The 25,574-nt window shown below is 37.1% G+C and overlaps 1 protein-coding gene across 3 annotated transcripts in view; it reads right to left on the bottom strand.

Moving 5' to 3' along the window:
• Positions 1-1,240: 1,240 nt before the first annotated feature.
• The window catches only part of LOC119765323 (tachykinin-like peptides receptor 99D), a 265,090-nt gene continuing 240,756 nt past the window's right edge, over positions 1,241-25,574 (bottom strand). For all 3 annotated transcript variants that reach the window (XM_038248961.1, XM_038248962.1, XM_038248963.1), the window contains one exon: positions 1,241-1,694. In XM_038248961.1, the coding sequence (XP_038104889.1) occupies positions 1,471-1,694 (224 nt within the window). In that variant the 3' untranslated portion in view covers positions 1,241-1,470. The remainder of the gene's footprint in view (positions 1,695-25,574) is intronic.

Raw genomic sequence — 25,574 nt, 5'->3', positions numbered from 1 at the left:
TTTGGGAAAATAGTAAAAGATCAAAAATCTAGTTTAACTATTGAAAAAGTCGTATGAAAACTTAAAATGGCGTTTGACCGTGTCTGGACCAAAGAGCCTATGTCTGAAAATATTTTCATCGGATTCCTCGGAAAATTTCACATAACATATCAAAAATTGGCGATGTCGAACCGTACGTTTGGAGATACGATTTTTGAAAATAAAAACTGCGTTTTCGACGCGCCACGCGCAAAAACGGAAAATGACGAAATCGGCAAAAAATCAACTTTTTTCACTAAAACTGCGATAACTTTAAAATTTCAGCGATGACCTATAGATGTTTGGGTATCAAAATTTTTGTAATTGAAAGACGCAACTTTTGGTACCATAACATCTATAGGTCATCGCTGAAATTTTAAAGTTATCGCAGTTTTAGTGGAAAAAGTTGATTTTTGCCGATTTCGTCATTTCCGTTTTTGCGCGTGGCGCGTCGAAAAACGCAGTTTTTTCAAAAATCATATCTCGAAACGTACGGTTCGACATCGCCAATTTTTGATATGTTATGTGAAATTTTCCGAGGAATCCGATAAAAATATTTTCAGACATAGGCTCTTTGGTCCAGACACGGTCAAAACGCCATTTTAAGTTTTCATACGACTTTTTCAATAGTTAAGCTAGATTTTGGAACTTTACTATTTTTCCCAAATAGCCAAACTCATCACCTTTCTTTGCGTCTAAGACAGCTAAAATCGGATGAAATGGCGCGGAGAAATAGTGGTTTTGCGAAAAATGACGAAAATTGCCATTTTTCGAACCACCTAGCACGATTTAGGCCACCTAATGGCCAAACAAAAAATACGGGTCTAATTATTTTGGCCAAGGAACCCCATAAAAATTTTGAGCCCGATCGGAACTTTTTTGGTTTAGGCTCTTTCAAATGGAATTATATATATATATATATATATATATATATATATATATATATATATATATATATATATATATATATATATATATATATATATATATATATATATATATATATATATATATATATATATATATATATATATATATATATATATATATATATATATATATATATATATATATATATATATATATATATATATATATATATATACATACACACACACGCAACATAACGAAACATATACTGATTGTTGTTGTGGTAAAAATGCTTTTTATTCCCAGTTTTTTTGGTCTACTGTAGATATGGACATGTATTAAAAAAATATTGTGCTGTTCATTTGCCTCTATAAAGCTGAATATTTCTTTTTATTTTGAAAACACGTAAAATTCATAACTGTATTCCAAAAGTAGGGCTAGAACAGATTTGAGAGGAACACCAATTAAATTAAATTTATAAAAGGCGCTTCAAAACATTTTTTTTTATTTGCAAAAACTTAATGGATCTGGTGCAGTCAGATATTTCAATGCTTCGGCTCTTGGTTATCACAAGCATGTACGTTATAAGGGAAGCTGTTGAACTTTGCTGATGCCTTTGCTAGTGTTGGCATGCCTAGGTTGGTGTTGGTCATTCTTTGTTGCTGTCGTACTGCTCTGTCTTTTTTCCTCCCGAGCTGGGGAGCTCTCATTCCTTGATGCAAGTTTTTGCGGAACAAAAGTCGAGTTGGTCGCTTGGTGATGTTGACACGTAGATAAGTGCATTGGAATGTGAACAGACCCTGCAGCTATGAGAAGAAAAAAAAAGAAACAAGAATAGAAGATAATAAGAGCAGCTTTCAACGTTGGATAAGGATAAAGGAATAGGGGGAAATATTTCAGTTCGGATGTCTTTCATCATAAAACGGATTGCACGTGCCGTCATGGTGATGATTCTTCGCATTTTGTTGTGTTATTTTATGCAGTAGATCGTCATGCACAATTTAACCAAGAAAAACCATTCGGCCCTGACTGAATGTTTTTGAAAAATTCAAAATGCATGTGTTTCTGGGGACCACGGAAAGATTTATTTTTTCCTTTTGAGAAAGTTCTCTATATTTAACTTTTTTGCTCTGCAATGGTTTGAAAACAGGAAAATTGATGTTTTCTTATGGTACGTTCGTTTGATGGCTAGTTCGGCACTGAGTGCCGTACTCAGAGCCAGGCCTGCAAAAAGTTTCCAACCCAGCGTACATATTGCACACTTTGCACCAAATTCTCCACCCTTGCAAATCATAACAGCACACCAAATATTTGCACACTTGAAATCCTACCCCTTCTCCCCCCGCTCACCTAGAGTGGTGCGTGTCTCGACTGAGCTTTGTTGCTTTCGAACACTTTAGAACAGTTTCGAACTAGGGTGTGTGTCTTAGACAGTTTTTTCTGCTGTAGTTTGAGGTGTGCACTTTTGTATAGAGCTTTCCACAAGTTGCACGATTGTCTAAAAATCGCTGCAATCTGCAATATGAAGCAAACCAAAATGTCAGTTCACTGCTAGCATGTGAATGTTCTACACTCAACCCCGGTGGTTGGTCACTTTTCGTTTGACACTTTTTAGTTTGTACCCCGTTGGTTGGTCAAAGTCAAACTAAAAATGACGAACTGTCACTTTACACGGCGCTCACGCACACTATCAAAACAAACGTTTGGTAGTGCGTGTGAACTCCGTGTAAAAGGGTGTCAAACTAAAGTGACCCCGTTAGTTTGACAACAGTTGGTGTCAAACCATCGGGGTTTGAGTGTATGCATAAGGTAGAATTACCACTCGTTGCTTGCCCCATATAATCGCTTGGCGACACTGCCGAAAGCGCCATCATCAGGCCAAACGGGGAACTAAAAGTCTGCAAACTAAATGAGGTGCGCATTTTTTGACACGCTGTCATTTGCAGTGACAGATAGCGGGCGCGTTTTGATTTGTCATTTCTCTGGTTATTTTTCATAAGGTCCTTAGCGCCAGTTGTTAACAAAGCGGTTTAAACACTCCACACGGAGAGACCAGCCGGGGCAAATCTAAGAAAATCTTGGTTAATTTAACTAAAAGTATGGGTTAATTTTTTACACAGCTTTTTTTCAACAACCGATTGTTGATTTGGCTAACCCGAAATTGCTGACCACCGGTAATTAAAATTAACTAAAAAAATAGTTGGAATTGCCATTTTTGTTGGTTAAATGGCCGAAAAAAAATTCTAGCAGTCGACTGCTAGAATATTTTTTTCAGAAAATTAACTAAAAATTTCACGTTTTCAGCCGAAATATTGTGGAATATTCTGTTAAAAACTGGCTGGGACATATTTTTCAACTATTTTCCAACATTTTTGACGTAGACTTACGTCTTTGTCGAAGGTACTGGGGTGTCATTCCAAAAAACCCGGGCCGAAGGCCCTGGAATATTGCGTCATCCGTCAATCGCTTATATCTTCCTTCCCTCAAATCGAATCGGCACGATTTTGGTTCCATTCGATTCGAAAATTATTCAGCATGCACCGGACTTAGTCCGTGCGACCTACCCTAACTTAAATTATAGCAAAGACCCTCACTTGAGTTGGGCACAGTGGCCAAAGGTGCTTTTATTCACACCGTCAGCACAGACGAGCGCTCCGCGCGGCGGTGCAGTTTTGCAGCACACGGCCAGCTTTGCTGATGTGGGCTTTGGGTTTCCCTGGGGACATCGAGTGTCTTACCAGGGAATTGATTCCATTATTAAGTGCTAGGCCGCGGTAGTAATAACATCGATGTCATTAATTATTTAGAAACATAATATAGTTGTTAGAGATAAACTTTGATCTTTAAATTACTTTAATATCACATCATATGCGCCAATCCTTACCGCTCGGCGGCGCATGTGGTGACAGTCGGTAACTTAAATTAATTTAGTAATTTAGTTTAGAGTACAATGTGCAACGTGTCGTTTGGAGCAGTGTTATTGTGCTGGTAAGTACCTTTTTTTTAACTATTCCCCGGTTTGTGTTGGGAACTACTAAATTAAGTGTGTCGTTATTTCGTTATTTCGTTCGTTCGTTATTATCAACACCGGTACAGCCAGTAGTGAGATAATCAACACAATCCTGCACACACAGACATTTCCTCAGAACTTGACTCTAGATTGGATTTTATTGAAAAAAATTAAAAACACAAAATTTTAGCAGATTTTAAATGTTTGCAAAATAAACTCAAACAAATTAACTTTGATCAGTTTGTGTCATAGTGCGCTTCTCCAGGGTCCGAATGACGGATAGAATATTAAGTCTTCGTCCAAGAAAAACATTAGTCCGAACCGTAGAAAATCCTATAAAGAGGTCGAACTCTCTCTCGACGAAGACAAACATTAGTAAACAACTAAATACGTCCTACTCAGGGCTAGAAAAATTAAATTTGGAAGAGTGTCAGACTTCGTCAACACCCATCAGGCTCAGCAAGTACTGCGCAAAAGTGCCAAAAAAGTTTTGAAAAGTTCGAAAACTTTCTTAAGAAAGTCAATTTCGATAAAAGCCTTTTTGACCAATTCCTGTATCCAGAATTGGAAGATACACCCGAGGCAATTTTAAATAAAAAACGCGAAACGGTAATTCAAGAATTTTTATCGGCCAGTGCTTATTTTGACAGCGCACTTAAGATGGCTCAATTTGATTTTGAAAAAGCCCTCCAATATATACCGGAATTCACCGGTAATTTCGATGACGTTGAAAGTTTCATCAACATCGCTGATATTTTCCATGCTAGAATTGGGGCGAGAAACGCCGACCAGTTACACCAGTTTTTAGCTGTGATTCGGTTAAAGTTAAAAGAAGACGCCAAGGAGAGGGCGATAGATATTATGGCTGATACTTGGCAAGAGGTTCAAAATAACTTGAACACTCTGTATCAAGAAAAAAATACATGGCCAGAGATTCTTAACTCTTGCAATAAATTAGTACAGACTAGACAAGAATCCCTGGAAGAATACCGCCGCAGAGCTGATAAACTCAATAGGCAAATTAAACAAAAAGGGGGAAACGATGCAGCCGAAGAAATTTTAAAAGAAAATTTCATCGGTGGGCTGCAAAGTACCACCCTCATGCAGTTCGCTGCAACTATAGAAGAATGTTCATACGAAGACCTGGCGAACACAATTCTAGAAAGAGGCAAAACGCTAGAACGTATCTTCGAAGCACACAAAGAGAAGATGAAAAATTCTTCTTCAAATGCGACTGAAGGCGGTGATGGTGGCGGAAACAGCCTCAGAAATAAAAATTGGAGCAATAAAAAAAACACGTGGAGAAACCCAGTATGGGGTCACCCAAGTAACCTTACACAACCTCCACCGTTGGGTCCAATTCCCCAACCATATACCACGATGCCGAATCAAATGATTGGATGGCAACCCAATCAAACTCAGAACTTTGGTAATCCAAACAGAACACTAGTTCCGTACGGTCATGTACAAAATCATGAAAACATGACAATGGACAGGTGGGGTAGAGGTCCACCACAATCAAATCAAATGAGTCAACTGAATAATACAATGAACTTCAACCCAGATTTTAATAGCACATTCAATAGTAATCAAAACAGTACGCAACACGTACCAAAAAACTAATACAAGGGGACGTACAAGTCGGATACGGCTCAGTCCTCTTTAAAATAGATCAAAGCGCTGGTAATTATATTGGCTTCAAAGCTAATCAAGAAATTATAGTTCCAGTAGACAAAACCGTTGGAAAACATATGGCCATCCAACTAGCTACTATAACCAACCCACAAACGCCTTCAAGTTACATGTTAGATACGGGGTCACCGAATAACTACATTCATAAAGATCACCTTGAAGTTATAGGTTTAAGTATGCAGAATATAAATCATTATGACAGGCACACCGTTCAAGGGATCGGCAAACAGTTAACACAGACTTGTGGTTCGATATGGGTAAAATTGATAATTGGAGAAAGTACATTCCCTATCAAATTCCACGTTCTGGATAATATGATAGTTCCAGCAATCATTGGGCTGGAATTTTTAAAAAACCACACCTCAACAATTGGAAGTTGCTTTGATTATATTACATTTCAACGCTTTCCAGTAAAGAAATCAACGAATAACACGAAACAAAATACGAAAAACGACTACCATAAGGAAACAATAAACGAACAAAAATCCCAACGTATTGGAAAAACCGTAATAATACAAGCAGAAGCAGCAATTGCAACATGTGGTGCAATTGACACCACAAAATCCATGGAACAGGCTATACTGGAAAGCGCTATCGATCTTGATGCTCACCAAGATTGCGATTTCCTAGAATACAAGAACCATAAAGAGATAAAGGTCCTCAACGAGTAGCTACTCTGATGGAAAAGATAGATCTAGGCCATTTGAATTCATCTCATAGACAATCTATTACTGACATAATCTCTGAATTTAAAAATACCTTTTTATAGAAGGGGATCGCCTTACGCGTACTGACGCAGCGGTACATGATATCGAAACAGAAACCTGCATTCCGATTAACAAGCGCCAATACCGATTTCCGGAAGCAACCAAGAAGCATATAAAAGAGCAGGTCGAAGAAATGCTAGAGCAAGGAATTATAAAACCAAGCACGAGCCCCTGGAACGCACCAGTCCTTTGCATCCCAAAAAAACCAGATGCAAATGGCAACCAGAAGTACCGGATGGTCGTAGACTACCGAGCACTTAACACAATTACTAGAAGTTTCGTGTATCCAATTCCATTAATAAACGAAATTCTGGATAACATCGGTGAAAATAGTCTCTTCACATGCCTAGATTTAAAATCGGGTTTTTACCAAGTTTCTATAAACCCCAATGATACCGAAAAGACAGCGTTTTCAACGCCTCAAGGGCACTTCGAGTTTGTTGGTATGGCAATGGGGCTCAAAAATGCCCCAAGTACCTTTCAAAACTGATGCACACCGTAGTTTACGAATTAGGGGCTGTTAAAGCGTTCGTATATCTAGACGACATAATTGTTTTTGGGAATACAGTGGAAGACCACAATGATACTCTCAAAAAGGTTCTAGACGCTCTAAGCAGGCATAATCTTAAAATCGAACCGGCAAAATGCCAGATGTTGAAAACACAGATTGAATATTTAGGGCACATTATTGACAAAAATGGTATCCGCCCTACTGATGCAAATATTAAAGCCATAACTAATCTTAAGCGACCAACTAATATTCGACAGGTTAGATCATTTTTAGGCACTATAAATTTTTACGGTAAGTTTATTTCTAACATCGCCGCTAGAAGGAAACCATTAAATGACCTTCTTAAGAAAGGCGTAAAATTTTCATGGACTCCCCAATGTGAAAGAGCATTCGAGGATTTAAAACAGTGCCTGATATCGGAGCCTCTACTGATCAGGCCGAATTATAAGGACACTTTTGTAATCACTACAGATGCAAGTGATTTTGCCATTGGAGCAGTACTATCCAATGCACAAACCATGGATCAACCGATCGCCTTTGCAAGTAGAGCATTGAAAGGTGCCGAGCTTCGATACCATGCTATAGAGAAAGAATTACTAGCTATTGTATGGGCAACCCAGTATTTCCGACACTATATATTTAACCAAAAATTTATAGTGTATACAGACCACAGGCCACTGGTCGCTATCGATAGCCTGAAAGAAACGTCTACCACACTCTCAAAACTTCGCCTTAAATTGTTAGGGCTAGACCGTGAAATTCGCTATAAACAGGGAAGAGAAAACGCTGTTGCAGATTTTCTATCTCGAATTGATCATGATAAAACAGAACAAATCAATCCAGAAACTGTTGGCGCAACAACTAGAGCGCAACTCAGAAACCAAAATAGGAATAAACTATCTACTTCTGCAAATAAAGGCTACGATTCATCCGATGATGTGATGTTTAGAGAGCTATCAAACATTGATATTAGTGACGGGAATGAGGATTTACCCGAAGAGGAATACTTTTCGAAATTATACGAAGAATTTAGATTATATGCCGAAGAAAACAAGTCATACGCTACGGAAATTAAGAATTGCAAAACCTTAGACAATGAATCAAATTGCAGTCATACTTTCGTGATAGCAAACAAAATGTCAGGGTTTTCCGAGATTTCCCAGGTTTACAATCTTCCACATGGTGCAAGAAACATAATTCAAGAGGGAAATTTTGCATTTCCTAATGATAATCTTTATGGGGTGATGCTAGATGGTAAACACAATTCTATAATCGACAGCAAAAGTTTTTCCAAACATTTGCTTTGTTCTACATTCACACCTTCAGCGAGTGTGCAAATAAACGGATTCATCTAATATCGTTTAGAAAAATTCGGCAGCCAGAAATCCTGCAAATTATAGAGTTCGCCGCTTGGAAGACAAAAACAAAGATATGTTTCTACAATAACCGCTCAGAGATCGTCAACGCAAAGGCGGATCAAATTCAAACTATCCTCCAAGAATTTCACGATGCACCTTTGGGCGGCCACATTGGGGCCCGCAGAATGATAAAAGGATAAGTCAAGCATATTTCTGGAAGAATATGAATAGGGATATTTTGAACTATGTGCGGCAGTGTGACTCCTGCCAAAGACACAAAATTCACAAATCAAACAAGATACCGATGAAAATAACAACAACGGCTTCAGAGCCTTTTGAAAAACTATACATGGATATAGTAATGTTCCCAGAATCACACTGGGGCAATAACTGCGCTTTGACTGTGCAAGATGACTTGACACGATTCTTAACAATCATTCCAATTCATAACCAAGAAGCCTCTACAGTTGCTAGAGCGTTAGTAGAAGGTGTGATTTGTAAATTTGGTACGCCATGTGAGATAGTTACAGATCAAGGTACCAATTTTATGAGTAAAATGCTGAAAGAAGTCTGTAAGTTACTTCACATAAAGAAAATCAACACAAGTGCCTATCACCCACAAGCAAACTTGGTCGAAAGATCGAATCGAGAATTGAAGCAATATATGCGTCAATTCGTCGGAAAAGACACCGGGTCATGGGATCAGAAATTGCCATATTTTCTTTTGAGTACAACACGGCACCGAACGAATCTACGGGATTTTCACCGTATGAGTTACTATACGGAAGAGTGGCAAGAATGCCAGCTTCAATCTACAAAAGCACAACGGATGCAAATTACGAAACGTATCTGGACGAAATTAAGCACCTTTTCAGCAGTATACATAAAATGGCTAGGGAAAACCTTGCTGTTAGTAAAGTAAGGAATAAGATAAGATACGATGTAAATGTTGAAGATTGGCAACCAGAGCTGGGAGATCCGGTTATGGTTCACGATAACCCCATGGGTATGGGGAAAAAACTCCAACAGCTATGGAGGGGGCCCTATTTGGTAATTAGATTAGATAGCGAGCAAACTTCGACCATTCTTAATGGAAATAAAGAAGAAAAGGTTCATAACAACCGACTTAAAAAATATAATGATTAATTTCCGAAGATGGCCTTCAAAACATTCAAACCCTTGGGTAGAAGTAAGCCGTAAAAACCGCTGAGGTACAAAAAAGGGCTATTTTAATTTTTATGGAACTTAGAAAATAACAAACATCATTAATAATAGAGCTAATGCCTCGTGGCAAGTTTTTTTTCTCTCTTTCTTTCCAAAGAAATTGCAGGCATCCCTTGGATTAGCAACCAGAGGAAAAACGCACACCATTCAAGGAGGGAGAGGGCGACTTAACGCATTGATGACACTAAAACGCTGGAATTCTATCTTGATATGAATTGACATTTTAAAAATAGAGGAGTAGTTTCAAAAATCCTTTTTTTCTTTTCAAAAATATTTCAATGTATAATAAAATTAAATATGATATGTAAATCGGAACATTTCAAACTAAAAGCAAAGGGAATTTGAGTAGATTAAAAACAATTAGGTATCCTAGTGGTCTTTTACAAAAGAATCAATCAGAATAGGTTTAGTTGCACCTGAGCTTACGGATAAAACGGCACGCGCAGAACCAGATGGGGGCTCGCCAAGGGCTCGAGCGACAGATAGCACGAAATGGCACTGTCGGGCATTAGATAGCGGGTGAATTTGTGACGCCAAGGATTATTACAAGACAGCGAAAGGAAGAATTCGAACCCCGGACACCAGAAACAAGAGCATGGCAAAATTTGAGCCAATCTTAATTTAATCTTAAAACGCAAGGACAGCATCCCGTAAGTCGGTCCATGGATAGAGCGAAGACTTTTACTGAAGATACACATACGCTAAGACTGCAAAACTATTTCACAAAAAGGCGTAGTTGGTTCTAGGCCCCAACAAAACAGCAAAATAATCTAGATTCGTGGCAGTGTATTTTAGCAAACAGTACCTTACGCAATCAACGATAACAGCAATTAAAAAAAAGGCGTAGTTGGTTCTAGGCCCCAACGAAACAGCAAAATAATCAAAATCTAGTACAGAGGGTTCGAAAGGAATAGTAGACGATGGATGTGTCACCGAAAACAACAGGAATTAAGCCAGTTATCTAAAAGCCCGACCCGCCAATGGCTATCTGCACGATTTTAGAAGCCGGTTCGCGAAGAAGCTCCATCATAACGGTTAGGCTATAATTAGCTTTAAAATAAAAATAGTTGATAGTATGTCTTTAGTATCCACGAAACCTTATTTTATTCCAGCGTCTTACCTCTTGAGCTCGGCCTCTTCAAGGCCAAGCTCAAGCTCGGTAAGGGGGGGGACATGCACCGGACTTAGTCCGTGCGACCTACCCTAACTTAAATTATAGCAAAGACCCTCACTTGAGTTGGGCACAGTGGCCAAAGGTGCTTTTATTCACACCGTCAGCACAGACGAGCGCTCCGCGCGGCGGTGCAGTTTTGCAGCACACGGCCAGCTTTGCTGATGTGGGCTTTTTTCCCCTGGGGACATCGAGTGTCTTACCAGGGAATTGATTCCATTATTAAGTGCTAGGCCGCGGTAGTAATAACATCGATGTCATTAATTATTTAGAAACATAATATAGTTGTTAGAGATAAACTTTGATCTTTAAATAACTTTAATATCACATCATATGCGCCAATCCTTACCGCTCGGCGGCGCAAGCAATTTGCTATAAAACTTCCATTGTTGGCAAAATAGTTTTACTATTGAAACAATTGAATGTTTTAAAATGTTTTCAAAAAGCAGAGATTTTGCAAGCAAAATGAGCGCTTCCCACTCACGGACGGGAATGTCAAGTACCTACCAGAGAGACCGGCCAGGGCAAATATAAGAAAATCTTGGTTAATTTAACTAAAAGTATGGGTTAATTTTTTACACAGCTTTTTTTCAACAATCGATTGTTGATTTTGTTAACCCGAAATTGCTGACCACCGGTAATTAAAATTAACTAAAAAAATACTTGGAATTGCCATTTTTGTTGGTTAAATGGCCGAAAAAAATTCTAGCAGTCGACTGCTAGAATATTTTTTTCAGAAAATTAACTAAAAATTTCTTGTTTTCAGCTGAAATATTGTGGAATATTCTGTTAAAAACTGGCTGGTAAATGTTTTTCAACTATTTTTCAACATTTTTTTTTCGTTGTATCAACCGAATTTTATTTGCATGCAGCAAATTATTAGTGTTTTATAACAAAACATTTCTTAATTAGACATAATTTATGTAAGTGTTGGTATATATTTTCTTTAATTATCTAACGATATAGGCTGGGCCGAATTTCTAGCTATATTTTAACTAATGTCTTACTTGAATACAAAAAAATATTCGTACATGTAGTCAATAATAAGCTGTAGTTAATAATATTTTTATTGAATTTGCAGTAAATTTTGTAATAATGCCTCACAAATTAACGTTTTTATTTTCGCATTTATTCTGCCTAAAAATTTAACGTTTTGTACTAATTTGTTTTGTTTTGCATGAAGTTGTTAAGTTACTGTTAAAAAGCATCAAAACAAAACTTTTTTTAACTGTTGTTATAAAACGTGTAAAGTTTGATTAATTGTTTTAAAAAATTACGTTGCATTGATCTAAAAATAATTGAAAAGCATATTGCAAATTTTGTTAAACATATTTAAAAAAAATGTATAATTTAACATGAATTCCTGAAAAATAGAAATCGAGCAAAATTTTCACCAAGTTTTAAGTTTATATTTTTATTATGTTGCACGGAGAGACTGTGCCCAGAAATTTTAACAATTAAAATTGTTGATTTTACTTTCTTAAATTTTAACAAAAACGTACTTGTTACTGCCAATATTCAGTTAAAATAGCTAAAATTCAGTATTAATTTAATAACCTGTTTGTTGAAAATGCTAAAGGCCAAAAGCTAACAGATTTCCCGAACTCGAATGAACGTGCTCGACTGTTAGCTTTGGTTTTAGAAAAATCAAGAATTTTGTTGGTTGAATATAATTAACAATTGGTTGAATATTTAAAAGATGAACTTGGGTTTGTTTACGTCTGTCATTTGAAGTCAGGATTCGAACGAAAGCGGTCGATTTGTTGAGTTTGTGTTGTTAATTATGAAGTGAGAGGATGTGAAAGGTGCAAATCAAACTATTTGGTTAATGTTAAAGGGAGCAACATCAAAGTAAACACTGTTGCAACTGTGGAGGTGCAATTGGTGAGTAAGCTTGTTGATGATTTATTTGCAGGTGATAAACTATAAAGAGCAAGACGAGGACATTCGCAATGAGGACCTCTGATGCGAGGGGACTTTATGACAATGTTTGAAGTAAAGGGAAGAGCAGTGAAAGGAAGAGGCCGGCGAACTCATGCACGGGAAAATTTAACAAAATGTTGGTTAATCTAAGAAAGTATGGGTTTATTTTTACATAACAATTTATCTAATGTGATTTTAATTGGAAAACTGAATCATCAAAAACCTTCGTGCTTACGATGACGATGGATACAATTTTAATGAACCATTATTTTTTTCAGAATCATCAACCATAAAATACATAGAAATGCGTACAAATAATATCAAAATAAAAATTCGATGATGGGAAATGTCTAAAAACTAAAATTTATAAAAGATATACAAAAGAAAATTTTAATATTTTAACATTAATATTTTAAAAATGCTGTTTAAAGAAGACTGCTCAATAAACTGGTAAGTAAAACTCAAAATGTTGTTTTCAGGAATCGGAGTACGTTGAATAAATTGAATCAAATGCAATGAAAGTGTGTTGTTATATTAATGCAAGCTTGGTAAGTAGCATTATTCATATTTATTCTTTCTTCATTATAATTACATTAATTTTCGTTCCTTTTTCAGTTTATAGCCGAAATTAAGAATTTTGTATAAAATTACTAATACATTTCATATGTCTATTTGCAGCAAAAAGTTCCTTTTGGTGTGAATTCTGTGTCCAACCACAAGAAAAATAACTAAACCTGAGACCGTTGTAGATGATGATGACTTATCGGATAATTTCACAGTGATGGTAAGTGAATACAACACTTAATTTTATACAACATAATAAAATTATATGCTTTGGTGTAAATTTTGCTCGGTTTCTATTTTTAAGGAATTCACGAGAAATTAAACATCTTTTTTTAATATGTTTAACAAAATTTGTAAAATCCTTTCATTATTAATTTTTTTTAAAACATTAATTAAACTTTACATGTTTTATAATAGTTTTGTTTTTATGCTTTTAAACAGTTATTTAATAACTTCATGCAAAAAAAAAAAACAATTAGTACAAAAAGTTAAAATTTTTGGCAGAATAAATGCGAATATAAAAACACCCAGCATTAATTTATGAGGCATTATTATACAATTTACTGCAAATTCAATAAAATATTGCTAATAACAGCTAATTGGGTCCTAAAATGAAGCTTAGATTGCTGATATTATTGTTTACAGCGATAAAGCTAATTTTTCTGAGTACAATGACCCTTTGTACGACCACAAAGAGTTTAAAATAGATTTTTAAATCAATTTTGAAAAATTAACTTCGCGGTCCTTCTTGACAGAAAAGCTCCTACTTGACAGCTCGTTCCAAGGGGACCATAGTTGATCCATCGAAAAAATGTTGTCTTGTCAAAAAAAAATTTTGCATTTAAATGAAAAAAAGCGATCAGAAATGGTTTTTAATCGTGTTTTTTTACCGTTGTACATAAAAGTTGACATAGGGCTTTAGTACCCAATTACTGACTACATGTACGAATATTTTTCTGTATTCAAGTAAGACATTAGTTAAAAATATAGCTACAAATTCGGCCCAGCCTGTATCGTTAAATAATCAAAGAATATATATATAGAAACTAACATAAATAATGTTTAATAAGGTAATGTTTTGTTAAAAACCACTAATAATTTGCTGCATGCAAAAATATTTCGGTTGATACAACGAAAAAAAATTGTTAAAAAATAGTTGAAAAATATGGTCAAGCCTGTTTTTTACGGAATATTCCACAATATTTCAGCTGAAAACAAAAAAAAAATAGTTAATTTTCTGAAAAAAATATTCTAGCAGTCGACTGCTAGAATTTTTTTTCGGCCATTTAGCCAACAAAAATGGCAATTCTAACTATTTTTTTAGCTACTTTTAGTTACAGGTGGTCAGCAGTTTCGGGTTAACAAAATCAACAATCGATTGTTGAAAAAAAGCTGTGTAAAAAATTAACCCACACTTTTAGTTAAATTAACCAAGATTTTCTTAGATTTGCCCTGGCCGGTCTCTCCGTGTGTATAAAATTAAGTGTTGTATCCACTTACCATCACTGTGAAATCATCCGATAAGTCATCATCATCTACAATGGTCTCAGGTTTAGTTATTTTTCTTGTGGTTGGACACAAAATTTTCATTAAAGTGAACCTTTTACTGCAAATAGACATGTGAAATGTATTAGTAATTTAATACAAAATTCTTGAATTCGGCTATCAACTGAAAAAGGAACGTAAATAAATGAAATTATATTGAGGAAAGAAGAAATATCAATAATGCTACTTACCAAGCTTGCATTAATTTAACAATTACTTTTGGCAACAAACTTTCATTGCATTTGATTCAATTTATTCAACGTACTCCGATTCCTGAAATTTTTTTTTTGAGTTTTACTTACCAGTTTATTGAGCAGTCGTATTGCAACAAAACTTTCAAGATAATAATTATCTTCTTTAATATATTTTATATATATATTTTTTATATTTGCTTCATCTTTACTTTTTATGTTGTTTATGTTGCGTACACATGGCATTTCTATGTATTTTATAATTGATGATTCTGAAAAAAAATGGTTCATTAAGATTTTATCCGTCGTAAGCACGAAGCTTTTTAATGATTCAGTTTTCTAATAAGAATCACATTAGATAAATTATTGTGCAAAAATAAACCCATACTTACTTGGATTAACCAACATTTTGTTAAATTTGCTCGGGCTGCTCTATCCGTGAAGAGTCGGCCCGCATTTCCCTTCTATTGCCCTCTCGTTCCATCAAACATTTTTATAACGTGTTCAACTCACTCGCATTGGATTTCCTCATGGCGAAGGTCGTCCTCTTGCTCTTCATAGTTTATCACCTGCAAATAAATCATCAACAAACCTACTCACCAATTCCACCTCCCCAGTTGCAACACTTTGATGTGCCACTTCAACATTAGCTAAATAGTGTAATTTTCACCTTTTACATCCTCTCACTTCATAATTAACAACACAAACTCAACAAATCGACCGCTTTCGTTCGAATCCTGACTTCAAATGACAGACGTAAACAAACCCAAGTTCATCTTTTAAATATTCAACCAAATGTAAATTATATTCAACTAACAAAATTTTTGATTTTCCTAAAAGCAAAGCTAACAGTCGAGCACGTTCATTCGGGTTCGGGAAATCTGTTAGCTTTTTGCCTTTAGCATTTTCAACAAACAGGTTACTACATTAATACTAAATTTTGGTTAATTTAACTGAAAGTTGGCAGTGACAAGTACGTTTTTGTTAAAATTTACGAAAGTAAAATCAACAATTTTAATTGTTAAAATTTCTGGGCACGGTCTCTCCGTGTATTTTGAGGGGAAAATCATCCGAGCAACGCGACCGAGTGTCGGTCGCGAAAAAGGAGGGGAAGTAGCAGACCGGAATCATATATAAGAACGCGCGCTCAGCCCATTCTACCATTCACGTCTCAGACGTCGGACCGGCAGCAGCAGCAGGAAAGCTCAGCCCAGAGCAGCAGCAGCAGGAGAGAGACCAGCAGCAGCAGCAGGAGAGAGGGACCAGAACTGCAAAAGAAGTGCGCATCGCCTTCTCGTCGTCACCGTCAGCCAGTTGCCTCTCGATGGCCGGACCGTTTGGATCGTCACACCCGGGACGAGGCAGCAACAAGATGGGGCGCGCGCTTGATCCTTCTCGCCGAAAAGTTGCCTCTCGTGGGTCAAGCCGTGGTTGTGAAACTTCCAAATTCTAGTTGTTAAACTTTCCAACTCTTCGGAGTTCCCTCACTTCCCATCCCTCGTCCCACCCGGGGCGAGGCAGCGCAATGAATAATTACAGTTTAAATTTCAGGAACAAATTTTGGTTTTCGGGGGAGACAGTCTGCACAGCTTTCTGAGGCTGCTCTCGCCCCCAACTCCTAAAAACCCGGGCCGAAGGCCCTGGAATACTGCGTCATCCGTCAAACGCTTATATCTTCCTTCCCTCTAATTGGGTACTAAAGCCCTATGTCAATTTTTATGTACAACGGTAAAAAACACGATAAAAAACCATTTTTAATAACTTTTTTTCATTTTAATGCAATTTTTTTTTTTTGACAAGACAACATTTTTCCGATGGATCAACTATGGTCCCCTTGGAACGAGCTGTCAAGTAGGAGCTTTTCTGTCAAGAAGGACCGCGAGGTTAATTTTTCAAAATTGATTTAAAAATCCATTTTAAACTCTTTGTGCTCGTACAAAGGGTCATTGTACTCAGAAAAATAAGCTTTATCGCTGTAAACAATAATATCAGCAATCTAAGCTTCATTTTAGGACCCAATTGAATTGACACGATTTACTTCGGGGGTGACGGATTGCACAGCTTTCTGAGGCTGCCCTCCCCCTCATTCTGCTACCAAACATTCACTCGGTTCGCGAAAAAATCGTTTTTCGTTCTTCTCTTTCCTTCCTCCATTCGATGTTGTCTAGTCAAAGATTTATCAACACATTCAAAGTATGTTTACATGGTAGCTGCGGTTTTGTTCGCATTAGATTTGCCATCTCTTTCTAGTAAAATTCAATTCGAATCGTATATAAATTCTGTTTCAACAACCGGTACGTACACGGTCCGACTGAATTTACCGATCGCATTCACGATCTTATTCCGTTAATGTATTTCAAGTGTCTAGCTAATTCATCAAAATTAAGAAATGATTCACATATCAAAACTTTACGTAGTCTACGCCATTCCGGTTATGTCTGTGACATAACTACTTTGACTTTTTTTTCGTTTTATCAACCAAAATATTTTTGCATGCAGCAAATTATTAGTGGTTTATAACAAAACATTTCTTAATTAGACATAATTTATGTAAGTGTTGATATATATTTTCTTTAATTATCTAACGATACAGGCTGGGCCGAATTTCTAGCTATATTTTAACTAATGTCTTACTTGAATACAAAAAAATATGTGTACATGTAGTCAATAACTAGCAGTTGTTATCAATATTTTTATTGAATTTGCGGTAAATTTTGCAATAATGCCTCACAAATTAATGCTGAATGTTTTTATGTTCGCATTTATTCTGCCTAAAAATTTAACGTTTTGTACTAACTTGTTTTTTTTTTGCATGAAGTTGTTAAATTACTGTTAAAAAGCATCAAAACAAAACTTTTTAATAACTGTTGTTATAAAACATGTAAAGTTTGATTTATGTTTTAAAAAATTACGTTGCATTAAACTTCAAATAAAAAAAAAAATCAAATCAAAATCAAATTATTCGCTCTACAGCATTGCCTTGGCGTTCTCGATTGCGAGATTCCTACTCGAAACTAGGTGTCCGAAGGCTTGATTGTTGAGGCAATTGCAAACCTCTTTTTACACCTTAGCTTTCATCCACCCGGGATTCGAACTGACGACCTTTGGATTGTTAGTCCAACTGCCTACCAGCGACTCCACCGGGACAGGACCCAGGGAGACGACTCCTACACCTGGACTGAGCTAACGACCTAACCTTTTTAGGTTAGTCCGGGGCCAACATTTACTTCCCGTCCGACGGAAGGCGTGATCAGACAAATCTCGTCTCGAAAAATGCCACCGGGACTGTCTGGGATCGAACCCAGGCCGACTGGGTGAGAGGCAACCACGCTTACCCCTACACCACAGTCCCGGATGCATTAAACTTAAAAAATAATAAAAAAGCATATTACAAATATTGTTAAACATATTAAAAAAAGATGTTTAATTTAACATGAATTCCTGAAAAATAGAAATCGAGCAAAATTTTCACCAAGTTTTAAGCTTATATTTTTATTATGTTGTATAAAATTAAGTGTTGTATCCACTTACCATCACTGTGAAATCATCCGATAAGTCATCATCATCTACAATGGTCTCAGGTTTAGTTATTTTTCTTATGGTTGGACACAGAATTCACACCAAAGCGAACCTTTTGCTGCAGATAGACATATGAAATTTATTAGTAATTTAATACAAAATTCTTAATTTCGGCTATAAACTGCCAAAAAGGAACGTAAATAAATGTAATTATATTGAGGAAAGAAGAAATATCAATAATGCTACTTACCAAGGTTGCATTAATTTAACAATTACTTTTGGCAACAAATTTGCATTGCATTTGATTCAATTTATTCAACGTACTCCGATTCCTGAAAAAAATATTTTGAGTTTTACTTACCAGTTTATTGAGCAGTCGTATTGCAACAAAACTTTTAACATAATTATTATCTTCTTTTATATATTTTTATTTTTTTTTATTTTTTACTTCTCATCTCTATTTTTCATGTTGTCATGTGTACGCATTTCAATTTTTTTTATGATTGATGATTCTGAAAAAAAATGGTTCATTAAGATTTTATCCGTCGTAAGCACGAAGCTTTTTAATGATTCAGTTTTCTAATAAGAATCACATTAGATAAATTAATGTGCAAAAATAAACCCATACTTACTTGGATTAATCAACATTTTGTTAAATTTGCCCGGGCTGCTCTATCCGTGAAGAATCGGCCCGCATTTCCCTTCTATTGCCCTCTCGTTCCATCAAACATTCTTATAACGTGTTCAACTCACTCGCATTAGAGGTCCTCATGGCGAAGGTCGTCCTCTTGCTCTTCATAGTTTGCTCTATGTTGCTCTATGCTCCACCTTGATCCTTTGAGTGTTCGTAGAGAAGCTGCTAAAGCCTTTTTTGTTGCTGACCTTTTCCGATCAAACATCAACTGTCCTTTTCTAACGAGTGAACTGAACGTCAACATTAGACGCCGGGTGCTTCGCTCACACTCTTTTCTCGTTATACCTAGAGCCCGTACAAATTATGCCTTCAATGAACCTGTTTCTAGTATGTGCAGGGTTTTTGAACGTTGTTACCCCTTTTTCGATTTCCAATTTTCTCAGGGAAGCATATGTGTTTTGACAAAGGTTTAGACCGGTTTATTTTTAGTTAGTTTTATTTATCTATTTATTTATTTATTTTTTACATTGTGCTAGTTTAGTTGTTAGCTTAAGTTTGATTGTATATATCCTCTATGTCATTTGGATTGTAAATCTGTTGATAATAAAAAAAAGTAAGAGGTTTTGTGCCTATTTGAGAAGGACCCATCGGTAGGCGTTCCACTCAAACGGGCTTTTCCCTCATATAAAACATAAAACATAAAACAAAGAAATCATCAACAAACCTACTCACCAATTCCACCTCTCCAGTTACACTTTGATTCAACATTAGCCAAATAGTGTAATTTTCACCTTTCACATCCTCTCACTTCACAATTAACAACACAAACTCAACAAATCGACCGCTCTCGTTCGAATCCTGACTTCAAATGACAGACGTAAACAAACCCAAGTTCATCTTTTAAATATTCAACCAAATGTAAATTATATTCAACAAACAATTTTTTTGATTTTCCTAAAACCAAAGCTAACAGTCGAGCACGTTCATTCGAGTTCGGGAAATCTGTTAGCTTTTTGCCTTTAGCATTTTCAACAAACAGGTTATTAAATTAATACTAAATTTTGGTTAATTTAACTGAAAATTGGCAGTGACAAGTACGTTTTTGTTAAAATTTACGAAAGTAAAATCAACAATTTTAATTGTTAAAATTTCTGAGCACGGTCTCTCCGTGCAGCGACCAAGCCTCCGAAACAGTTGCTTCGCTAAATTCAACTCGCTCGCATTTGGCTCCATTTCAACCAATCTTGATCGTTCTTGCAGCATTCGAACCGGTAGGATTTCAAGATTCAAACAAGAACGAACCTGATCCGACTTACCTGCTAGTAACACCGACTAAATTCGTCGAAGCAACTCTTTTTAGGCGCTCGTTTTAGGGAACACGCCATGGCCAAATCAACAAGAAAGCATTAAAATTTGAAATCAACCATTCAAATCCAACTAATTTGGGGTCGCTGAACACGACTATGACACTAAGAATATTCCAAAGTATTCAGAAATCCAGAAATCCAAGATGGCGGCCAATATGGCGCCTGTAGTATATCGGGAATATTTTTTTGAGGTTGTAATAGTGATACAACCACTCAAATGTAACTAATTTGGGGTCGCTGAACACGAATATGACACTAAGAATATTCCAAAGTATTCAGAAATCCAGAAATCCAAGATGGCGACCAATATGGCGCCTTTAGTATATTAGGAACATATATTTGAGGGTGTAATAGTGAATCAACCACTCAATTCTAACTAATTTGAGGTTGCTGAACAAGAATATGACACTTAGAAAATCCTAAAGTATTCAGAAATCCAGAAATCCAAGATGGCGGCCAATATGGCGCCTGTAGTATATTGGGAATATTTTTTTGAGGTTGTAACAGTGATTCAACCACTCAAATGTAACTAATTTGGGGTCGCTGAACACGAATATGACACTAAGAATATCCCAAAGTATTCAGAAATCCAGAAATCCAAAATGGCGGCCAATATGGCGCCTGTAGTATATCGGGAATATTTTTTTGAGGTTGTAATAGTGATACAACCACTCAAATGTAACTAATTTGGGGTCGCTGAACACGAATATGACACTAAGAATATTCCAAAGTATTCAGAAATCCAGAAATCCAAGATGGCGACCAATATGGCGCCTTTAGTATATTAGGAACATATATTTGAGGGTGTAATAGTGAATCAACCACTCAAATCTAACTAATTTGAGGTTGCTGAACAAGAATATGACACTTAGAAAATCCTAAAGTATTCAGAAATCCAGAAATCCAAGATGGCGGCCAATATGGCGCCTGTAGTATATTGGGAATATTTTTTTGAGGTTGTAACAGTGATTCAACCACTCAAATGTAACTAATTTGGGGTCGCTGAACACGAATATGACACTAAGAATATCCCAAAGTATTCAGAAATCCAGAAATCCAAAATGGCGGCCAATATGGCGCCTGTAGTATATTGGGAATATATATTTGAGAGTGTAAAAGCCATTCAACCACTCAAATCTAACTAATTTGAGGTCGCTGAACACGAATATGACACTAAGAATATCCCAAAGTATTCCGATGTCAAGAATTTCAATATGGCGGCCAATATGGTGCCTGTAAAATATTGGGAATATTTATTTGAGGGTGTAATAGCCATTCAACCACTCAAATCCAACTAATTTGGGGTCGCTGAACACGAATATGACACTTTGTATAATCCAAAGTATTCTGAAATTCAGAAATCCAAGATGGCGGCCAATATGGTGCCTGTAGTATATCGGGAATATTTATCCTTCCTGGGATCTTAAGAAAAACTTACGTTTAAGGTCTTAAGGGGTCTATATGACCCCGGAATTGAAAATGCTGGCAAAAATCTATTTTGCAACCGATTTTCGTTCTATCGGCTGCAAATGAAAGGTATGGATGTCTAGAAAGGCACCTATGCTACGAGGATCTGATGTGGCCACTTTGGTCCCAGGGAATCGGTTTCAAAGGAACAAACTTTCCGGCAAACCTGTTTTCATAGGTTTTGTTAGATTTAGGTATGGATTAATGCAAAATAAATTGTATTTAATCTCTAAAATAAAATTCATACTCTCCGGAACAGATTCAATGCCATTTGGAACAGATCTGGCCACTCCGGAACCGGTTTCGGATACCCTGGAAGTGGTCAGATTGCTATTTTTGTAAAAGCGTATCGTGCGACATATCAAACTTCATGAAATTGCAAGCCATGCACACTGGAATCAGTAAAAAGCCAATTGGACCATATCTGGCCACTCCGGAACCGGTTCCGGATACCCTGGAAGAGGCCAAACTGCTATTTTGGTAATAGCCTATCGTGCGGCATATCAAACTTCATGGAATTTCAAGCCATGCACTCTGGAACCAGTAAACAACCGATTGGACCATATTTGACCACTCCGGAACCGGTTCCGGATACCCTGGAAGAGGCCAAACTGCTAATTTGGTAATAGCCTATCGTGCGGCATATCAAACTTCATGGAATTTCAAGCCATGCACTCTGGAACCAGTAAACAACCGATTGGACCATATCTGACCACTCCGGAACCGGTTCCGGATACCCTGGAAGAGGCCAAACTGCTATTTTGGTGAAAGCCTTTCGTGCGGCATATCAAACTTCATGGAATTTCAAGCCATGCACTCTGGAACCAGTAAAAAACCTATTGGACCATATCTGACCACTCCGGAACCGGTTCCGGATACCCTGGAAGAGGCCAAACTGCTATTTTGGTGAAAGCCTTTCGTGCGGCATATCAAACTTCATGGAATTTCAAGCCATGCACTCTGGAACCAGTAAAAAAAACCGATTGGACCATATCTGACCACTCCGGAACCGGTTGTTAGTGCTCTTGACACGGCCAAATGGCCTTTTGATTTATTTATTTCGGGAATCTGAAAAATCCCATTGGACCATATCTGGCCACCAATTGACCCATTTGGACCATATCTAGCCACTCCGCTTTACACATCGAATTTTGCGTAAATATTATTTTGGGCAAAATTGGAAAAATACCTTGGAACTAACTTGGTCAACCCACTGATCGCAACTCGGCAAAGGATTCCAAGATCGATGATTGCTGCCGAAATTGTCAAGACGGCGCGGGCGAAACATTCCTCTGACGACACGCTACCAGGACCATCCGGAACAAGTTGTCCTCAAACGGTTAACGACTGCCCAGAATCTTCCGAAACAAGTCCACTTCCTGCAGATATCCGCCGGAAACGCAGACGTTGTATATTTTGCACTAAGTCGGACAGCAAGCATAACACCAAATGCAGCAAATGCGAATCATACATCTGCAAAAAGCACAGCTTGATTATTTGCCCGAATTGCGAAGCATAGGTCGACGCATATTTATTTTTGATTTGTCTCGGTACAAAGTGAAATCATAACTAAGCTAAACTAACACGGTATGAGCTGATCTATTTTTTTTTTTTTAAATCAAATACGAGGTGGGAAACTGAATTCAATAAATCCACTAATATTGTCAAACAAAAAATTCTTTGAAAATATATCCGAAAACGACGACTAATATGCCGCCGGTAGGCTTCTACACAAATGGCCAATTGACCATTTCTAGGGTACCTAAAACAGGTTCCGAAGTGGTCAGATATGGTACAATTGGCTTTTGACTGGTTCCAGAGTGCATGGCTTGAAATTCCATGAAGTTTGATATGCCGCACGAAAGGCTTTTACCAAAATAGCAGTTTGGCCTCTTCCAGGGTATCCGGAACCGGTTCCGGAGTGGTCAGATATGGTCCAATAGGTTTTTTACTGGTTCCAGAGTGCATGGCTTGAAATTCCATGAAGTTTGATATGCCGCACGAAAGGCTTTCACCAAAATAGCAGTTTGGCCTCTTCCAGGGTATCCGGAACCGGTTCCGGAGTGGTCAGATATGGTCCAATCGGTTGTTTACTGGTTCCAGAGTGCATGGCTTGAAATTCCATGAAGTTTGATATGCCGCACGATAGGCTATTACCAAATTAGCAGTTTGGCCTCTTCCAGGGTATCCGGAACCGGTTCCGGAGTGGTCAAATATGGTCCAATCGGTTGTTTACTGGTTCCAGAGTGCATGGCTTGAAATTCCATGAAGTTTGATATGCCGCACGATAGGCTATTACCAAAATAGCAGTTTGGCCTCTTCCAGGGTATCCGGAACCGGTTCCGGAGTGGCCAGATATGGTCCAATTGGCTTTTTACTGATTCCAGTGTGCATGGCTTGCAATTTCATGAAGTTTGATATGTCGCACGATACGCTTTTACAAAAATAGCAATCTGACCACTTCCAGGGTATCCGAAACCGGTTCCGGAGTGGCCAGATATGGTCCAATTGGCTTTTTACTGATTCCAGTGTGCATGGCTTGCAATTTCATGAAGTTTGATATGTCGCACGATACGCTTTTACAAAAATAGCAATCTGGCCACTTCCAGGGTATCCGGAACCGGTTCCGGAATGGCAAGATCTGTTCTAAATGGCATTAAATCTGTTCCGGAGAGTATGACTTTTATTTTTAGTGATTAAATATAGTTAATTTTGCATTAATCCATACCTAAATCTAACAAAACCTATGAAAACATGTTTGCCGGAAAGTTTGTTCCTTTGAAACCGATTCCCTGGGACCAAAGTGGCCACATCGGATCCTCGTAGCATAGGTGCCTTTCTAGACATCCATACCTTTCATTTGCGGCCAATAGAACAAAAATCGGTGCAAAATGGATTTTTGCCAGCATTATTTATTCCGGGGTCATATAGACCCCTTAAGACCTTTAACGTAAGTTTTTTTGTAGCGCCCTTTCTAGGTGGCGCTGGAGGTTGCTTCCGGTTGTAAAATGTTTATTTTACAAAGTTAGGAAAAGTCAGAAAGTTTCAAGTCTGTAAGTTAGAATGAATAAAAGATACAGCACATTTTATAAGCCGTCTGGGTCATATAGACCCTAAGACCTTAGGAGGGTTATTTGAGGTTGTAATAGTGATTCAACCACTCAAATCTATCTCATTTGAGGTCGCTGAACATGAATATGACACTTGGTTTAATCCAAAGTATTCAGAAATCCAGAAATCCAAGATGGCGGCCAATATGGCGCCTGTAGAATTTTGGGAATATTTATTTGAGGTTGTAATAGTGATTCAACCACTCAACTGTAACTAATTTGGGGTCGCTGAACACGAATATGACACTTGGTATATTCGAAAGTGTTCAGAAATTCAGAAATCCAAGATGGCGGCCAATACGGCGCCTGTAGTATATTGGGAATATTTATTTGAGGTTGTAATAGTGATTCAACCACTCAACTGTAACTAATTTGGGATCGCTGAACACGAATATGACACTAAGAATATCCCAAAGTATTCAGAAATCCAGAAAAAAAAATAAAAATTATTCCCAACATACTACAGGCGCCATTTTAGCAGCCATCTTAGATTTCTGGATTTCTGAATACTTTGGAATATTCTTAGTGTCATATTCGTGTTCAGCAACCTCAAATTAGTTGGATTTGAGTGGTTGAATCACTATTACAAACTCAAATACAAGCGCCATATTGGCCGCCATCTTAGATTTCTGA

This window comes from Culex quinquefasciatus, chromosome 1, assembly GCF_015732765.1.
Source record: "Culex quinquefasciatus strain JHB chromosome 1, VPISU_Cqui_1.0_pri_paternal, whole genome shotgun sequence".
Lineage (NCBI taxonomy): Eukaryota > Metazoa > Arthropoda > Insecta > Diptera > Culicidae > Culex > Culex quinquefasciatus.
This window is presented reverse-complemented; position numbering and strand designations above follow the sequence as displayed.